Source organism: Thalassophryne amazonica, chromosome 7 (genome assembly GCF_902500255.1).
Source record: "Thalassophryne amazonica chromosome 7, fThaAma1.1, whole genome shotgun sequence".
Classification (NCBI taxonomy): Eukaryota; Metazoa; Chordata; class Actinopteri; order Batrachoidiformes; family Batrachoididae; genus Thalassophryne; species Thalassophryne amazonica.
Window position 1 is genome coordinate 64,704,687 of NC_047109.1, and position 18,849 is coordinate 64,723,535.

General features: G+C 38.4%; 1 protein-coding gene across 2 annotated transcripts in view; it reads right to left on the reverse strand.

Annotated features, from left to right (window-relative positions):
• Window positions 1-1,063: 1,063 nt before the first annotated feature.
• The window catches only part of tbx20 (T-box transcription factor 20), a 22,346-nt gene continuing 4,560 nt past the window's right edge, over window positions 1,064-18,849 (reverse strand). Inside the window, exons 5-8 of one of the 2 annotated variants that reach the window (XM_034174342.1) lie at window positions 12,414-12,572; window positions 11,578-11,654; window positions 2,724-2,836; window positions 1,064-1,678 (exon numbers count right to left, since the gene is read on the reverse strand). In XM_034174342.1, coding sequence (XP_034030233.1) covers window positions 1,350-1,678; window positions 2,724-2,836; window positions 11,578-11,654; window positions 12,414-12,572 — 678 coding nt within the window. In that variant the 3' untranslated portion in view covers window positions 1,064-1,349. Of the gene's footprint in view, window positions 1,679-2,723; window positions 2,840-11,577; window positions 11,655-12,413; window positions 12,573-18,849 lie in introns of both variants that reach the window. The other variant, XM_034174341.1, reaches the window with a different exon arrangement.

Sequence of the window (18,849 nt, forward strand, 5' to 3'; positions counted from 1 at the left end):
AATTGTTTTCAGTGGTTATAAATTATACAATTATAACTATTTAGGTCAAATATGCAAAATATATGTTATGGTCCATTAAAGTGTTAACCAAAAGCATCAGATGAGCACATCTTGCCTGACCAAACCTGGCAACTAAATTTGTAAGCTTTCTTTTGTACCCAGCAGTGTTGCCACAGTAACTTTGAAAAGTTATTATTAGTTACTTTACACAGTTACTTCATTAGCAGCTGTGAACAACTTGTCGGCAGCTGCTGAATGTAACTAATAAAGTAACTAGTAATCTAACGTGGTTGTTTTTAAGATTGAGTACTCAGGTAACTATTAGTTACTTTGCTGATTACTGAATCTTAAGAGTAACCAAGTTAGATTACTAGTTACCTTATTAGTGAAATTGCTTATTAGTTACAAGTTGTCGCTGCTAATAAAGCAGCTGCTAATAAAGTAAAGTTGCCAATTAAGTAACTGCATAAAATAACTGTATAAAGTCATAAAGTAACTTTTCTTAGTAACTGTGGCCACAGTGGTATCCAGTGACAAAATGTTTTGATATGTGTAGCTGTTGAAATGTTATAATAACGTCACCTTCCAGCTTCTTAGTCATGACACGTCTAATAGCCATTAGCAGCTATGAATCTGCTAGGTGATAAATGCTAACTGATTAAATACTGTGTGTTAGAATGCATCATTTCCTATAACCAGATGGTTGATTTTAACATATGGAACACAGTGTTTGCACCTTGCTATTTAGAAAAGAAAGGAAGGAAAAAATAAGGAAAGAAGAGGAATGGTGACACTGCCTCAGAGTTAGCAAACCTCTGCTTTAGGAGGCATCGCTGAATGTTAAGGATGCAGGCTGAGACTCTATGTCCAGCTTCAAGTCAATAAGTTCACCATATTGTCTCCAAAATAGACACAGCTCAGGATCACCATTGTCTGCACAAAAACCTCACGACAGCAACATTTTGTTCAGATGTGTTTAAACTGAAGAGCTGAGGAGCATAAACGTTCTGATTTGTGCTCCTCCTGGTCCAAGGGGAAACATGCTCCTTGCATTTCATTTTTTTTTCATCATTTGTGTTGAGTTTGCAAGCGTTTGGCGAATGTCACTAATCGAAAACAAATGGACCGGTTGGTGTTCAGGTCCTAGGGGGCGCCACAGTGACTTTCTCTGGATTGGCCATCAGCCTCTCAGTGTTGTTTCTGTCACCTCACTGGCTGCACAGGGACTATTTACAAAGACCAGAGGGAGAGATAAAACATAATGAGAAGTGATGAGCCAGAGTGGAGGTATAACTGGATTACGGGGGAGCATCAGGGTGAGGTTCATGCCACCCCCCACCAGGGCAGAGTCATACAAAAGGAGTCATGACAGTGGAGGAGTGACGGAGTCCTTGGATGGCCGCGTAGGGCCCCTGCTGGAAGTAGTGGTGGTAACGCGGCATGTGGAAGGATGGGAAGGAGGGCCCAGTGGCCTGCATGGTACCAGCCAGGGCAGTGGGTGTTAGCGGCATGCCCAGCCGGCTGTAGGGGGGCAAGGAGCCCTGGATGGGATGAGGCAGGGAGGCAGTGCTGGTACCCATGGCTGAGAGGGTCTGCGGATGCTGGAAGCCTGAGAAGCCTGACGTGGTGGTGACCCAGGAGCTCAGGGAGAGGTTGTCTGAGGCAGTGAACGCAGAACCTGCAGAGACACCAGGCGTATAACTGTAACTAGAAGGCATTCAGAGCACATACTTCTGCCAACGTGTAACAGTCCCTGGTTCCACCTCTGTTGACTGTTTCCTCAATCGCTTTCTTTTTTCATTGTGAAGTTATTCCTTTGATGTCTAAATTTTTTGCATCCTGGTTACTGACCTGCAATCCTGATCTTGATTTTTGTTCCTGATCACTCGTATTTGGGCAGTGATCAGGAGCAAATATCAAAATCTTTGCTCCGAGCAAAGATTTGAGCAAAGACCAAAATCTTTGCTCCTGATCAACAATCCGGCTCAACTATCAGGATCATCCTGGTCAACGAGCTTTGATCCTAAAAGTAAAGTCCATTCGGCTTCTCCCTTGTTTTCAGTTGGGGTCACCACAGCAGATCCGTGGTGAATCTACGTGTTGATTTGGCATATTTTAAACTGCATGTCCTTCCTGACACAACTCCACATGACATGTAGAATGGGCAGGGATGGTCTTCAACTGGAAAGCTTTGATCCTGATCATCAAGATTTGATCCTGATGACTAATCTTTAATGCAGAGCTTAGATCCTGATCACTTATCTTTTGTTCTGATCTTTGGTCACTGAACCTCACCAAGGAAGTTATGGTTTTGTTATTGTTGTTTGTTTTCTGTCTGTCTGTCTGTGTATCTTACTTTGATCCATTAATCGACATCAAATGGTAGATCCTGACCTTTTAGCCTAATCACTGAACTAATCAGCAACTCTGATTACAGATCAAAGATAAATGAGAGATTTAATATAAAAGGAAACAAGATCAAAGGTCAGAGATCAAAGGAACAAGGCACCCTTTGCCCTGGTCCCTCACTAAAATTAATCATCTCCTTTTTGACCTTGAAAACACTTCATGTCCTTTTCGGCTATATTATGGGCTAACTAAGTAGCTAACTAACTGGCAGACCAAATCAAACAAAAACGTAGCCCTCTCAGCAGAGACAAATATTAAAACATTATTATTTTTGTCTTATTCATGTTCTAGTGTTGACATAATGTGCTGCTCACCTCTGGTGTGAGCAGGGTGTCCGTCTTCACCAAGGTTCTCCTCGTCACCGGCGTAGGTCCGGATTGGCGACCGGGCGTAGGAGTGCTTATGGATCAGATTCTCAACACTTTCCCTGCAGCAAAAGCCGAAGATACAACCCCAAAGTAAATCTCTGCTGCCCATTTCTGACTATTATATATTATCTAAAAAAAAAAAAAAAAGTAAAAAGTAACATGAAAATTATACTAGATATAGTATTGTGCAAAGATTTTAGCCAACTTCACATTTTGCTAATTAAACATCCCTATTCCAACTAAAGAGAGGATTTTTCTTTTCAAATAAAGGAACTAATTAGTGTTACAAATCAGTTTCAAATTATAATTCTAATTACTAAAAAGTATTTTGTTGTAGGTGCATTGTCTATTACATGACAACATAAAGACCGCCAGTGCTGCTGTTTGTCTTTTGGCTGCTCCCGGGTGCTCTGGGTCTCCACAGCAGAACATACAGAGTACAGATCTGCATTGGGATTTGGTCAAATTTTACAACGGATGCTCTTCCTGATACAACTCCAGTAAAGCACACATCCTCTGGTCTTCTCAAGCAGCCTCCCAGTCAAGTACTAATTAGGACCTAATCTGCTCCACTTCTGAGACCTGACATGATCAGGTGTCCACAGAGTAGGATGGCCGTATACAAAGACAGTGAGGGATACAATGATCCCTCAATAATAAAATAATTGTAAAAATGTGAACTAAATTTTATGAGACCTCCTAAAACAATTGTTGTACTTTAATCAACAAAAAGAAATTATTCATTCATAACTCAACTCAACTCAACTTTTTTTCTTATATAGCGCCAAATCACAACAAACAGTTGCCCCAAGGCGCTCCATATTGTAAGGCAAGGCCATACAATAATTATGAAAAACCCCAACGGTCAAAACGACCCCCTATGAGCAAGCACTTGGCCACAGTGGGAAGGAAAAACTCCCTTTTAACAGGAAGAAACCTCCAGCAGAACCAGGCTCAGGGAGGGGCAGTCTTCTGCTGAGACTGGTTGGGGCTGAGGGAAAAAAACAGGAAAAAGACATGCCGTGAAGGGGGGCAGAGATCGATCACTAATGATTAAATGCAGAGTGATGCATACGGAGCAAAAAGAGAAAGAAACAGTGCATCATGGGAACCCCCCCACAATCTACGTCTAAAGCAGCATAACCAAGGGATGGTCCAGGGTCACCCGATCCAGCCCTAACTATAAGCCTTAGCGAAAAGGAAAGTTTTAAGCCTAATCTTAAAGTAGAGAGGGTATCTGTCTCCCTGATCTGAATTGGGAGCTGGTTCCACAGGAGAGGAGCCTGAAAGCTGAAGGCTCTGCCTCCCATTCTACTCTTACAAACCCTAGGAACTACAAGTAAGCCCGCAGTCTGAGAGCGAAGCGCTCTAATGGGGTAATATGGTACTACGAGGTCCCTAAGATAAGATGGGACCTGATTATTCAAAACCTTATAAGTAAGAAGAAGAATTTTAAATTCTATTCTAGAATTAACAGGAAGCCAATGAAGAGAGGCCAACACGGGTGAGATATGCTCTCTCCTGCTAGTCCCCGTCAGTACTCTAGCTGCAGCATTCTGAACCAACTGAAGGCTTTTTAGGGAACTTTTAGGACAACCTGATAATAATGAATTACAATAGTCCAGCCTAGAGGAAATAAATGCATGAATTAGTTTTTCAGCATCACTCTGAGACAAGACCTTTCTGATTTTAGAGATATTGCGTAAATGCAAAAAGGCAGTCCTACATATTTGTTTAATATGCGCTTTGAATGACATATCCTGATCAAAAATGACTCCAAGATTTCTCACAGTATTACTAGAGATCAGGGAAATGCCATCCAGAGTAACGATCTGGTTAGACACCATGCTTCTAAGATTTGTGGGGCCAAGTACAATAACTTCAGTTTTATCTGAGTTTAAAAGCAGGAAATTAGAGGTCATCCATGTCTTTATGTCTGTAAGACAATCCTGCAGTTTAGCTAATTGGTGTGTATCCTCTGGCTTCATGGATAGATAAAGCTGGGTATCATCTGCGTAACAATGAAAATTTAAGCAATACCGTCTAATAATACTGCCTAAGGGAAGCATGTATAAAGTGAATAAAATTGGTCCTAGCACAGAACCTTGTGGAACTCCATAATTAACTTTAGTCTGTGAAGAAGATTCCCCATTTACATGAACAAACTGTAATCTATTAGACAAATATGATTCAAACCACCGCAGCGCAGTGCCTTTAATACCTATGACATGCTCTAATCTCTGTAATAAAATTTTATGGTCAACAGTATCAAAAGCAACACTGAGGTCCAACAGAACAAGCACAGAGATAAGTCCACTGTCTGAAGCCATAAGAAGATCATTTGTAACCTTCACTAATGCTGTTTCTGTACTATGATGAATTCTAAAACCTGACTGAAACTCTTCAAATAGACCATTCCTCTGCAGGTGATCAGTTAGCTGTTTTACAACTACCCTCTCAAGAATCTTTGAGAGAAAAGGAAGGGTGGAGATTGGCCTATAATTAGCTAAGATAGCTGGGTCAAGTGATGGCTTTTTAAGTAATGGTTTAATTACTGCCACCTTAAAGGCCTGTGGTACATAACCAACTAACAAAGATAGATTGATCATATTTAAGATTGAAGCATTAAATAATGGTAGGACTTCCTTGAGCAGCCTGGCAGGAATGGGGTCTAATAAACATGTTGATGGTTTGGATGAAGTAACTAATGAAAATAACTCAGACAGAACAATCGGAGAGAAAGAGTCTAACCAAATACCGGCATCACTGAAAGCAGCCAAAGATAACGATACATCTTTGGGATGGTTATGAGTAATTTTTTCTCTAATAGTCAAAATTTTGTTAGCAAAGAAAGTCATGAAGTCATTACTAGTTAAAGTTAATGGAATACTCAGCTCAATAGAGCTCTGACTCTTTGTCAGCCTGGCTACAGTGCTGAAAAGAAACCTGAGGTTATTCTTATTTTCTTCAATTAGTGATGAGTAGAAAGATATCCTAGCTTTACGGAGGGCTTTTTTATAGAGCAACAAACTCTTTTTCCAGGCTAAGTGAAGATCTTCTAAATTAGTGAGACGCCATTTCCTCTCCAACTTACGGGTTATCTGCTTTAAGCTACGAGTTTGTGAGTTATACCACGGAGTCAGACACTTCTGATTTAAAGATCTCTTTTTCAGAGGAGCTACAGCATCCAAAGTTGTCTTCAAAGAGGATGTAAAACTATTGACGAGATACTCTAACTCCCTTACAGAGTTTAGGTAGCTACTCTGCTCTGTGTTGGTATATGACATTAGAGAACATAAAGAAGGAATCATATCCTTAAACCTAGTTACAGCGCTTTCTGAAAGACTTCTAGTGTAATGAAACTTATTCCCCACTGCAGGGTAGTCCATCAGGGTAAATGTAAATGTTATTAAAAAATGATCAGACAGAAGGGAGTTTTCAGGGAATACTGTTAAGTCTTCTATTTCCATACCATAAGTCAGAACAAGATCTAAGATATGATTAAAGTGGTGGGTGGACTCATTTACTTTTTGAGCAAAGCCGATAGAGTCTAATAATAGATTAAATGCAGTGTTAAGGCTGTCATTCTCAGCATCTGTGTGGATGTTAAAATCGCCCACTATAATTATCTTATCTGAGCTAAGCACTAAGTCAGACAAAAGGTCTGAAAATTCACAGAGAAACTCACAGTAACGACCAGGTGGACGATAGATAATAACAAATAAAACTGGTTTTTGGGACTTCCAATCTGGATGGACAAGACTAAGAGACAAGCTTTCAAATGAATTAAAGCTCTGTCTAGGTTTTTGATTAATTAATAAGCTGGAATGGAAGATTGCTGCTAATCCTCCTCCTCGGCCCGTGCTACGAGCATTCTGACAGTTAGTGTGACTCGGGGGTGTTGACTCATTTAAACTAACATATTCATCCTGCTGTAACCAGGTTTCTGTTAGGCAGAATAAATCAATACGTTGATCAATTATTATATCATTTACCAACAGGGACTTAGAAGAGAGAGACCTAATGTTTAATAGACCACATTTAACTGTTTTAGTCTGTGGTGCAATTGAAGGTGCTATATTATTTTTTCTTTTTGAATTTTTATGCTTAAATAGATTTTTGCTGGTTATTGGTGGTCTGGGAGCAGGCACCGTCTCTACGGGGATGGGGCAATGAGGGAATGGCAGGGGGAGAGAAGCTGCAGAGAGGTGTATAAGACCACAGCTCTGCCTCCTGGTCCCAACGCTGGACAGTCACAGTTTGGAGGATCCAAGAAAATTGGCCAGATTTCTAGAAATGAGAGCTGCTCCCTCTAAAGTGGGATGGATGCCGTTCATAAATGTGAAGATGATCACACATTACATATTTATAATTGTTAGATATTTAACATTTTATTATTGTTAATTCTTCATTATTATTTATGTTATTTTTAGTTTTTTATTTTATTATCACTGCAATTAACCCAATGGAAATGTAAACAACAAGAGAATCTAATAGACAGCCATTTTATTTATATTAAAATTTTATGGCAGTTACACTGAAGCTAATTCTGCAATTATTACAAACGATGACAAACATCAGCATCTTAGAGTCTTTGGATTGGGAGCTCTGGCACAACTACCCCATTAATCTCAGTCACCCATCCATTTCCTAGGAGACAGGTGGGGTAAACCCTGGACACGGCACCAGTTTATGCAGGGCCACAAACACATTCACACCCCCACTCATACCTACAGTCCAATCAGAGTCACCAATTCACTTAAAAGTGGGAGGTGTTGGAGTACTCGGAGGAAGCCGCACAGTCACAGAGAGTACATTCAAACTCCACGGGAGCTTCTCACTGTGAGGCGAACTGCTGAACCACCACGCTGCCCTCTAATTCATCTCAGTTAATATAATCTGACCTCGATGGTGCTTTACTTAAATTTATGACCCCCCCACCCCCCGTTAATGCCTTTTACGCATGTGTAGCGACTTGCTCTGCATTGTGTTGTGATTGTGACTCCTCCCACTTGCTCCCCTCAGGATGTGAACTTAAAATCCCCAACATGGGACACAGACTCTCTAACCAGAAGGTCAACACCCGGGGCCCTGGCCCTGTGGCCAGAGAATCCTTTTTCGTTGTTGGGGAGTGAGGTTTACAGACTACTATTGCACAGCGACTCCTGCTGGCCTCCATCACACATACGGGCAAAGATTTTCATAAAATCACTAAAAAGTGTAATATAGCTTTGTTATTTAAAAATAAATCCACTAACTGTTTTAAGCAATTACATTTTTTTTTTATCTTTGCTTTAAATTTCTATAAAAGATGAACAAATAAAAGAAAATGAAGTATAAATCACTCATGATTTTTCGATGCACGTCTTGTCTAGCTGTAACATGTCACCTGCTGAACCATCCTTTTTTTGTTTGTCTTGTTTTTGTTTTATTTTCAGGATTCAGGATTCGGCGGCAGCAGCATCACTCTGTGATCAGTGCTGAGAGTGTGCACCTATTTGCATGCGTCTATGCATGCATGACAAATTTATGTTTACAGGTGCTTGTTTTGTCTGAACACGTGTGTGCGTGTGTAGATGCTTGTGCGTGTTGTGTGCACGTGTGTCCACTATCCCACAAAGTGCATTATCTCATCCGAGTCTGGTCAGACAGCACTTCTCAAACGCTGTGACACAAATTGTTGGGTGGGAGGCTGTGAGCGTGTGTCTGTGTGAGCATGTGTGTGTTTGTGTGCAGAGGCAAATGGTCTGCATCACGAGAGCCATGCGTCCACATTAGCAGCCCCCACCCTGGGCCCCCGACCCTCCAATTAGGTTAGGAAAGTGCAATATCTGTCAGCAGAGGAGTACAAATGTGTGTGCTTTTATCAGTGTCGGGCCCCTCCGGCGCAGAGGCCGCAAACTCCCACAATGCACAGCAAGGCAGCAGGCAGGGAGGAGGGGCGGGGCCCGCTGGTTTCAATCAGTCACCGCGGCCAATTGAATTACGTTGTGTTTTAGTGCAGTGGCCGACTCCAGACTAATGTGATTTCTGCAGCTCCCCCAAGATCAATTGATCAGGTCTAATTCACAACCCTCAAAAGGGAGAGATACGGGGGGGGGGAGCGATGGCTCTTCTCTTTTGGCTATTTCTGGTTTGAGATGTCTCACTGAGGTACAGACGGACAGATAGTTTGATTGTGTCAGCTGATCAGGACTGTTGTGGCAAAATCGGGAATTACCAGAAGTGCGTGTTTTGGCAGCATTTATATAGTCCTTTAGATGGCATGATGAGATCAGAGAGAGAGAGAGAGAGAGAGAGAGAGAGAGAGAGAGAGTGAATGAATTGGTCTGATCTCCATTGTGGTGAATGATGCTGGTGATGATTCCAAAGCTTTTAAGTTATTTTTTTGGTGTTTCTCTATATTTAATTTAACCATTTTTTAAAAAGTCAGTATTATTAACTGCATCAGCATTTGCTTCACAGTAAAATCACCAGTGTAAAACTAACACTGGCAGTGTTAATTTAACACTGGTGATTTTACTGTGTTGATATTACTCATTATTTGTTACAAGAAGGATCCGTGCTTAAGAACAAACACAGCAAGAAAGAACAACAAAGTAAAAAACGTGGTCCAAAACACAAAGATGGTGGGAAAACAATGAGATGTCGAGAACAGAAAAGTCAAAATTAAAGGAATAAGGCCAAAGGGACCACTGAGGGATTCAGAAGAGCGCATGCTTCTGTCAAGGTGTAACCGGTCTTCAGTCAAAATAAATCCAACTCATATTTCAACCTTTTGATCTCTAAACCTGCAACTACACAAGTCAAGTTCAGTCTGGGACCATGTGCTGGTGCTGCGCTTCACCACATTCATGACACCATAGAACTGCCTTGGGACCTGGATGGCAATCACCCAGGCACACTACCGGTCCATGTCTACATCTCTAAAAAAAACCATCTAGGTGAAATGTGGGTATCCTCTTATCCTTGTCCACCTACTGGGGTCTTCTACACGGAAAAAACAGAATGTTTGAACCAACTTAAAAAGGTGTTACAATTTGTAAAAACCTGAATGAATTAAGTTGTTTGAACTTAAGTTTGTAAGTTAGAATTGATTTAACTTTCAAACGTAAGTTCAAACAACTTAATTCATTCAGGTTTTTACAAATTGTAACACCTTTTTAAGTTGGATCAAACATTCGTTTTTTTCAGTGTACACTCAAGCCCCTGCGCGGTGGATCATGCAGAGAAACACGGCACATGGTCAAAACCTCAGAGCTGACCCTCCTCATCTTAATCTACGTTGCTCATTTGACACACAGTCATTCCAGCGGTACCCAAGGACCCTCCAAAGAGACCTTGTACCGAAGACATCCAGTGGTCTGGATAGGTCACTGGTTCATGTGTAAGTCTCATAACCATACAGTAAGAAAGGCAGCTCCAAGACCCAAAAGACTTGGACCTTCGTTTGCCTGCAAAGATATTGTCATCACCAAACACTTTGTGTCCAGTGACCTCATGACTCCACAAGCTCTTCCCATGCGCCAAAGGCCAAGGATGCAGAGACACAAATGTCAGTGCTGAGATCACTGAATGTGTCCACAAGTTCAATACGTTCGTCACATACAGATACACATCTGAGTCCAGAAAGTTACAACATAATAAATCTAACTCATATTTCAACATTTTGACCTCCAACCCTGTAAACTACACATCTGACTTTAATTAATTTGACCTGAATTTTTGCCTTTGACCAGATCAACTGCAAACGTCGTACTGTATGTGTATAAATATTTTACATATAGATTTTTAAGCACCATGTTAATGTCATTAAAATAATACTATGCATGCTTCATTTTTGTTCTTTAATATATTTATTTTATTCGCACAGCCATCCTGCTTTGTGTGGACCCGATCCTGTCAGATCTTTAAAGTGAAGCAGAGTAGTTCCTGCTGAGTACTTGGCTGGGGGACCGTTTGCGGCTGTGCGTGCATCTGTGTGTGCAACTGGAGTTACAACAGGAAGGGCGTTGTCATATTGTTGTATTGCAAGACACATCTTGACATGACCTGCTGTGGCAAAGCAGCTAAAAGACAAACAGCTGTTTAATCTATTACTACTAATTTTACCCAAATGTTATTGATTATATTTGGTTGATTTTATCTAATATATTATTAAATGAACAATTGGCACAGTTAATTAAGGCTGACATTATTATTTTACCACTTGAAAATAGCTATCACGATAATTAAATCATCATAACTGTTTTTAATCCAACACTTTGATGTCAGTTTTTAAAATATTAGAGTTTATTTATTTTCTCCAATTTACAGACTGAAATTTAAATGTGTAGATTTTGGAAATTTGATTAGAAATAAAAACATTAAACATGAAGACGCTACTTTGACCTTTGCCTTGCTTACAAATCATGATGAACTGTAAAAAAAAAAAAAAAAATTATAGACTACATGCTTAAAAAGTTAATAATAATATTAATGATGCTACTACTACAAATAATAGTAATAATAGAATTGTTTAACAATGAAAATTGTTAGTTGCAGCTGAAGAAAATGAAAGAGACAAAAAGAAAAATTAAAAACAAAAAGAATGTTACACAAAAGACAAATGAAAGAAAGGAGGGAAAATACAGAAAAGGAGACTCATACTGTTCCTTCAACGTGGAATATCTTCATACACAGTGATAACAAAATGCTGTGCTCTATTTACGAATGAGCGGTCAGCACCACTGTGTGTGCATGCAGGCACACACACAAATAGTGCTGAGTTTAAAGAAAGTGGACCCAGAATTCCCTGTACCTCTCCATGTCCGTCAGCCTGGAGGAATCCCGGAAGCCTTTGGCAAAGGGATTACTGTCGATCTTCAGCTTGGTTATCTGAACAAACACATCAGACAAACAAAATGTGTCAGTTTTTCACCCTCTTTCACACCTCACCATTGTTTAAAGCTATACTCCTTATTTATTTATTCATGTATTTATGTATTTGTTTGTTTGTTTTGGTATTAATGTTTGTTTTGGCATAACAGTCTTCACACTAATACAAAAATTTAAAAATATGCATTTTATGCTTGTAATTTTCTGAAACTAGTAATAATTTTCATGTTGTCTTGTTTTAGCACATTTCATTCTTTCAGTGAAACTTCACAGGTGGCAACTGTCCCTTTAAATACTAAATCCAAATTTGTCAAAAATTTAATAAATTCCTGTTCCTTTTCTGATTTCTTAAATTCCATTAACTATTTATTTATTTATTTATTTTGGTATTTATTCTTTATTGGGAGACTTTCTGTGATTCTGACTGCAACCTAAAGTTTCCAGTACAGTAGAATTCAGAAGCAAAAATGATTCACATTTATTAATTGTTTTTCTTATGTTGAAATGAACCACTAAATTGACCTACACCGTGGTACAAACTTTATGTGAAGTGATTTTTGGACCATACAACCCATCTAATTTCTTTGTCTGATTTCTGTTATATAAGTACAGTGTGAGCTGTGAATATTAATTTGTGAATTAATAATATTACATTTTATATGTATTATATGGCATAAAACACATGCCTTTAAAAAAATACCTTTAATCCCACCGGTGAGGATTATGGGTTCAAAATGGGAACAAAACACAATCACTCACCAGCTGGTTCTGGTAGGCTGTGACGGCGGTGAAGACGGTCTCAACAAAAACAAAGGTACGGAACTCTTCTGACTTGAGGTTGAGCAGTGAGGCGGTGTGGTCTTTCTTCTTGATGATGTGGACTCGTGGCTGGTACTTGTGCATGGAGTTGAGGATGATCTGCAAAAACAAGCAGAACGACAGTCACAAAACATACAGAATTAACTCCATGAGCACAGTAGAGAAATTACGTATAGTTTACCTAATGCTCTACTGCAAAGTTCTTTCTCTACTGGAGAAAAGACATCAGTGGCAGTCAACAATTTGTTTATTACACTTAAAGTCTGAAAATAAAGTACCTTTTGATTACAAAGTGTGTGTGTGTGTGTGTGTGTGTGTGTGTGTGTGTGTGTGTGTGTGTGTGTGTGTGTGTGTGTGTGTGTGTGTGTGTGTGTGTGTGTGTGTGGTGTGTGTGTGTGTGTGTGTGTGTGTGTGTTTGTGTTAACAATATAAACAGAAAAGTTTTGATTCCATTTGGACCAAACTGATTGAGATCAATCAATTAAAAAGTCATTTGATTTAGAAAAGAGCTGGTTAAAATCAAGGTCACAAGCCAATGTCACAATTTGGGCCCAATTCTTATACATAGTGAATACTTAGAATGGCTAGTTTGAGGAATTTGTCACACACACACACACACACACACACACACACACACACACACACACACACACACACACACACACACACACACACACACACACACACACACACACACACACAGACAGACAGACAGACAGACAGACAGACAGACAGACAGACAGATAGATAGATAGATAGATAGATAGATAGATAGATAGATAGATAGATAGATAGATAGATAGATAGATAGATAGATAGATAGATAGATAGATAGATAGATAGATAGAGTAGTGTTCAGAATAATAGTAGTGCTATGTGACTAAAAGATTAATCCAGGTTTTGAGTATATTTCTTATTGTTACATGGGAACCAAAGTACCTGTAGATTCAGTAGATTCTCACAAATCCAACAAGACCAAGCATTCATGATATGCACACACTTAAGGCTATGAAATTGGGCTATTAGTAAAAAAAAAGTAGAAAAGGGGGTGTTCACAATAATAGTAGCATCTGCTGTTGACGCTACAAACTCAAAACTATTATGTTCAAACTGCTTTTTTAGCAATCCTTGTGAATCACTAAACTAGTATTTAGTTGTATAACCACAGTTTTTCATGATTTCTTCACATCTGGGAGGCATTAATTTTGTTGGTTTGGAACCAGGATTTTGCTTGTTTACTACTGTGCTTGGGGTCATTGTCTTGTTGAAACACCCATTTCAAGGGCATGTCCTCTTCAGCATAAGGCAACATGACCTCTTCAAGTATTTTGACATATCCAAACTGATCCATGATACCTGGTATGCGATATATAGGCCCAACACCATAGTAGGAGAAACATGCCCATATCATGATGCTTGCACCACCATGCTTCACTGTCTTCACTGTGAACTGTGGCTTGAATTCAGAGTTTGGGGGTCGTCTCACAAACTGTCTGCAGCCCTTGGACCCAAAAAGAACAATTTTACTCTCATCAGTCCACAAAATATTCCTCCATTTCTCTTTAGGCCAGTTGATGTGTTCTTTGGCAAATTATAACCTCTTCTGCACATCTTTTATTTAACAGAGGGACTTTGCGGGGGATTCTTGTAAATAAATTAGATACACACAGGCGTCTTCTAACTGTCACAGCACTTACAGGTAACTCCGGACTGTCTTTGATCATCCTGGAGCTGATCAATGGGTGAGCCTTTGCCATTCTGGTTATTCTTCTGTCCATTTTGATGGTTATTTTCTGTTTTCTTCCATGCGTTTCTGTTTTTTTTGTCCATTTTAAATCATTGGAGATCATTGTAGATGAACAGCCTATAATTTTTTGCACCTGTGTATAAGTTTTCCTCTCTCCAATCAACTTTTTAATCAAACTATGCTGTTCTTCTGAACAATGTCTTGAACGTCCCATTTTCCTCAGGCTTTCAAAGAGAAAAGCATGTTCAACAGGTGCTGGCTTCATCCTTAAATAGGGGACACCTGATTCACACCTGTTTGTTCCACAAAATTGATGAACTCACTGACTGAATGCCACACTACTATTATTGTGAACACCCCTTTTCTACTTTTTTTTTACTAATAGCCCAATTTCATAGCCTTAAGAGTGTGCATATCATGAATGCTTGGTCTTGTTGGATTTGTGAGAATCTACTGAATCTACTGGTACCTTGTTTCCCATGTAACAATAAGAAATATACTCAAAACCTGGATTAATCTTTTTAGTCACATAGCACTACTATTATTCTGAACACTACTGTATTTCAGTGACAGGTAAGCAAAATGTCTCATTGCAGAGATGAAATTAGCAGAAAATAAAGACTCACAGTTGAACAGGTATCATTCTACCTCTAGTGATGTGATGCAGAAGCAAAATGGTTTTGCATGTTGGGAATAATTTCACACCAAAATCAAAACAGCCAGTCCAATAATCTGCTTGGAGCCAATTGTAAAGTAGTACATCATGCACTGTAGAAAAAAATTAGCATGGTTAACATTTATCTCATCCCTTAACTCCATTGTTGGGCCACATCGATCATATGAACAAATTCAACCACTTTAAAAATTAAAATAAAGTTTTTGTACAGCCAATATCCAAACACACAACGTCAGGCCATGATATCACCCTGTAAGTTGGTATGAATGACAACATAAGAGAAACATGCAGCTTTATATGATGGGAGGAGCCATCTGATCTATCAAATCACAATGGATTGTAAGACATATGGGATGATATTAAATATTTGATAGTTTTCAGGGTGAAGAAAAAGGGGTATTGAAAAATTAAATAGAAAAGGTATATTTGTTAACATGTTTGACATACAAGACGAGTTCTTGGCAAAACTCTCTTGTACTTGCATTAATGGTAAATGCCCACTAGATGGAGATATTTTTCCATTTCAAGAACCTTGAGTATAGGCTGCTATGGGGCACTGCCAATGATGACCAACCTGTTGCTTATATTTGTAGATTAAAAACAAAGGTCGATGTACTTTCATTTCTTAGACTTTGCAATGAAAGAGTGCAGCTTCCAGAGTACTAAATAGGTGAATAATGATAACACACAGTGTGACTTGTTTGAGCTATTTTTTTTAAGTAACCAGCAGCTCTCAAGTGATCAAATAGTTAGTCATATGCTGACCGGTCACAAAGAATACTGTGCAAAAATAATAATCATTATCTTAAAAAGCATTATCCAAAGATGAAAAAACAAGTTGTCAGGCTTCCAAACATCCAATAATTCAAAATAAAGACTAAAGGTAAATAAGTCCTTTTGGCTTCTCCCTTGTGTCACCACAGCAGATCCAACATGGAACGTGCATGTTGATTTTGAATACGTTCCACACTGGATGTCCTACCTGACATTCCTCCCGAGAAACAAGTGCACTAACCACCTGGTCACCACTCTACCCTGTATCATGAACGACCAAACAAAGTAAATAATTTGTGGGACTGCCCTTTACATTTGAAATGGATTGTTTTGGTTCTGGCGCCTCATTAAATGAATTTTTCCATTCAACTCAGCTCTGCCTCACTGAATAAAACATTCCATCCTTCAATTCATGCAAATATTCTTTCCATTGCACTCATAAACATTGATTATGAATAGACTAGAATAGTTTATCCAATACATGCCATCTTCTTACAAATTCTATTACAGTTTTGTATATTTTTACATTTAAATGTTTGCTTTTAAAATGTACAAATGTAATAGAGACCACAGTTTGTTTTGTCATTTGTTTCTTTGGGCAGCTTTAATGTTTTCAGCTCCCATGTTCAATTTATTTTGTCTGATCATCCGTCTGAGTCACAGCAGCAAGGAAACCGATGAACCCAGAGGACGACATCAACATGCACAGTGTGTGAAGTGAGGGAAAACACAGAAGAACAAAAAGCAGGAGGGAGGATGCGGCTGATGAGAGAGGAGTGTGAACAGATAAAGTGTTTAAGGCCGCAGCAGTGTCAGGGTGAGAATTTGCCTCCACAGTGGCTCCTGTCTGGCTGCAGCCCAGGAAACAGTTTATATTTGTCTTTGTTGTGACTCAGCTGGCTAAACGAGTCAAAGTACATCTAAGTCACACAAGGTTAAATGAGCCACATCATTTATCAAAAATAAAATAAAATACAATAAAAAAATTACAGGGATTTGGGCTGGGTAATATGGCAACAAATAAAATCACAATTTTTCCTCCCATATTAATTGATTTTAATATTTATCACTGTATATAATTTGACAGTGCTGCCAGTTTGAATAATATTATGACTGAAGCCTTAATAAATCAGAGGGTTTATTATTTGAACTTTATGATTTTTTTTAACAAACAAACAAATAAAAAGAATAATGTCAACATTTAACTGTGCAAAAAAAAATAAAATAAAATAAAAATCTGCCTGAACAAAGCACTACAAGTTAGCCTGCCTTGTAACTTATTAAAATACTTGAATAAAAGTTGTGACAGCAACACAAATGATCTGATTGACAACAATAAACAGCTAAGCTTATAATGAGTATGTTGATAAAAGCACTCATCCTCAGCAGGAATATAGCATCTGTCCAATCTGCAGTAACATATGAGATTTTTGTTTCTATTGTGACAAGATTTGTACAAATCAACTGAATGCAGACAGAGACTGCAAAAACAAGATTCTCCTTCTGTGAGGGTGACGGGTTTTTCTCTGTCTGATTGGTTGCTTGAAAAGGTGCTGCAGTGATAAATCGACATAGTGACTTTCTGAAAAGTTCAGAGATTTTCAAAAGGAGATGTCCAGATCATTTCCCCCCCAATCCTGATCTGAGTCATTTAATACTGAGTATCTGCTGATAAAGAGACCTGATTTAATACTTGTATTTTTTCTAGATATTGCTGCACTTGCACATAGCACACTGCAGACACATTAAAGTCAATCTAGTGTATGCTTGACAGTTTAGCAGCTCTGCCATGTGTTAAAAAAGACATTTAAGCTGCTCCTTAGTTTTATTTGCTTTGATTCATTTATGTTAAACTTTTAAGTAAACTTTTTTTAAACGTGGCTCATCACTTCCATTTGACACTCTAATACCAGTTCAATGATGTGTAAGTTGTTAATAATATATTAAACATCATTATTATAATTCTAATTATTATTTTTATTATGTGCAAAAAATAGCTTTAAAATGTCTTCAAAAGTGGACCTTTACGTTAAAGTGGTGTTGTCGGTTGTGGGGATGGGGTTCTTTTGTCCCTTTGCCAGTGTGGGTATGTGGCCGCAAAAAGTGAGGATAAGCTCTTAGAACTAGTTATGTTGAGTAGCTATGTTGTATACATTTTACTACCAAAACTGGCATAAATTTGCTGGTGATCTCAGTACAAGATTGTTTAATGGCCCAGCCCAGGTAGGGAGCAATAGTTTGGCATTTGATCAATAGGTCCACCGACTCAAACACACAATGGAATAGTGTTTTTATTTAAATAAGAATAATGCTGTTATCGTTAACAAGAGTGACATGTTAAAACATTCAGCAACACAGCTGTTTGAATAGTAAATCATAGTTCAGTATGAGTCCAATCAGATAATAATTGCGTGTAGAACAATACATAATGCTGTGAGTCATCATTCTGGGTTTTAGGTTGTGAATTTAAAGATGTGCACATCCCAGAAATATAACTGTAGCTTCTGACTGTGAGGAATGTCCTGAATGCTGTAAGGTAATGTGATTGACATAACTTACAGTACTGTGATTTTTATTTATTTATTCGTTTGTTTTTGGACAAATTTCAGACTTTAAATTATCTACTAGAATTACTATGTAGAAAATGCCAAAATAAATAATACATATTTTTTAACAGAAATTACAAAATTTTGTTTACATTTATTTGATTGTTTAATTGGAAAAAAACAATAATAGTGGTTAAAATTGTGGTTAAAATAAAGTTGCCATAGCAAAGTTGTTAAATGGCTTACAATTGCAACCTCTAAAATGTTGTTTAGCAAACAATTAAAACTTACATTAATGAACTCGTGATGGGGGAAATTAAATCTATTAAATGCACTGAATGCAAAATAGAATAAATACTTTCAAGAATGTATGTTTTTGGGTGAATGTAAGCATTTGTTCTGAAATCAAACTGCTGAGACATACTGCATATATTCTATAAGATGTTAAACACTTCTCAATTCAAGCCACCAAAGCATTTGTTATTATTTGCATAGTATTGATTTTATTGCATTATTTTCTTTGTTTTACCAATTACCAAGCAAAGCCAAAACAAAACAAGAAAAAAAAAAAAAAGAAACAAACCCACACCTCACAAACTCTGATGATTCCCAGGTCCTGCCCTCCTGCAGGCA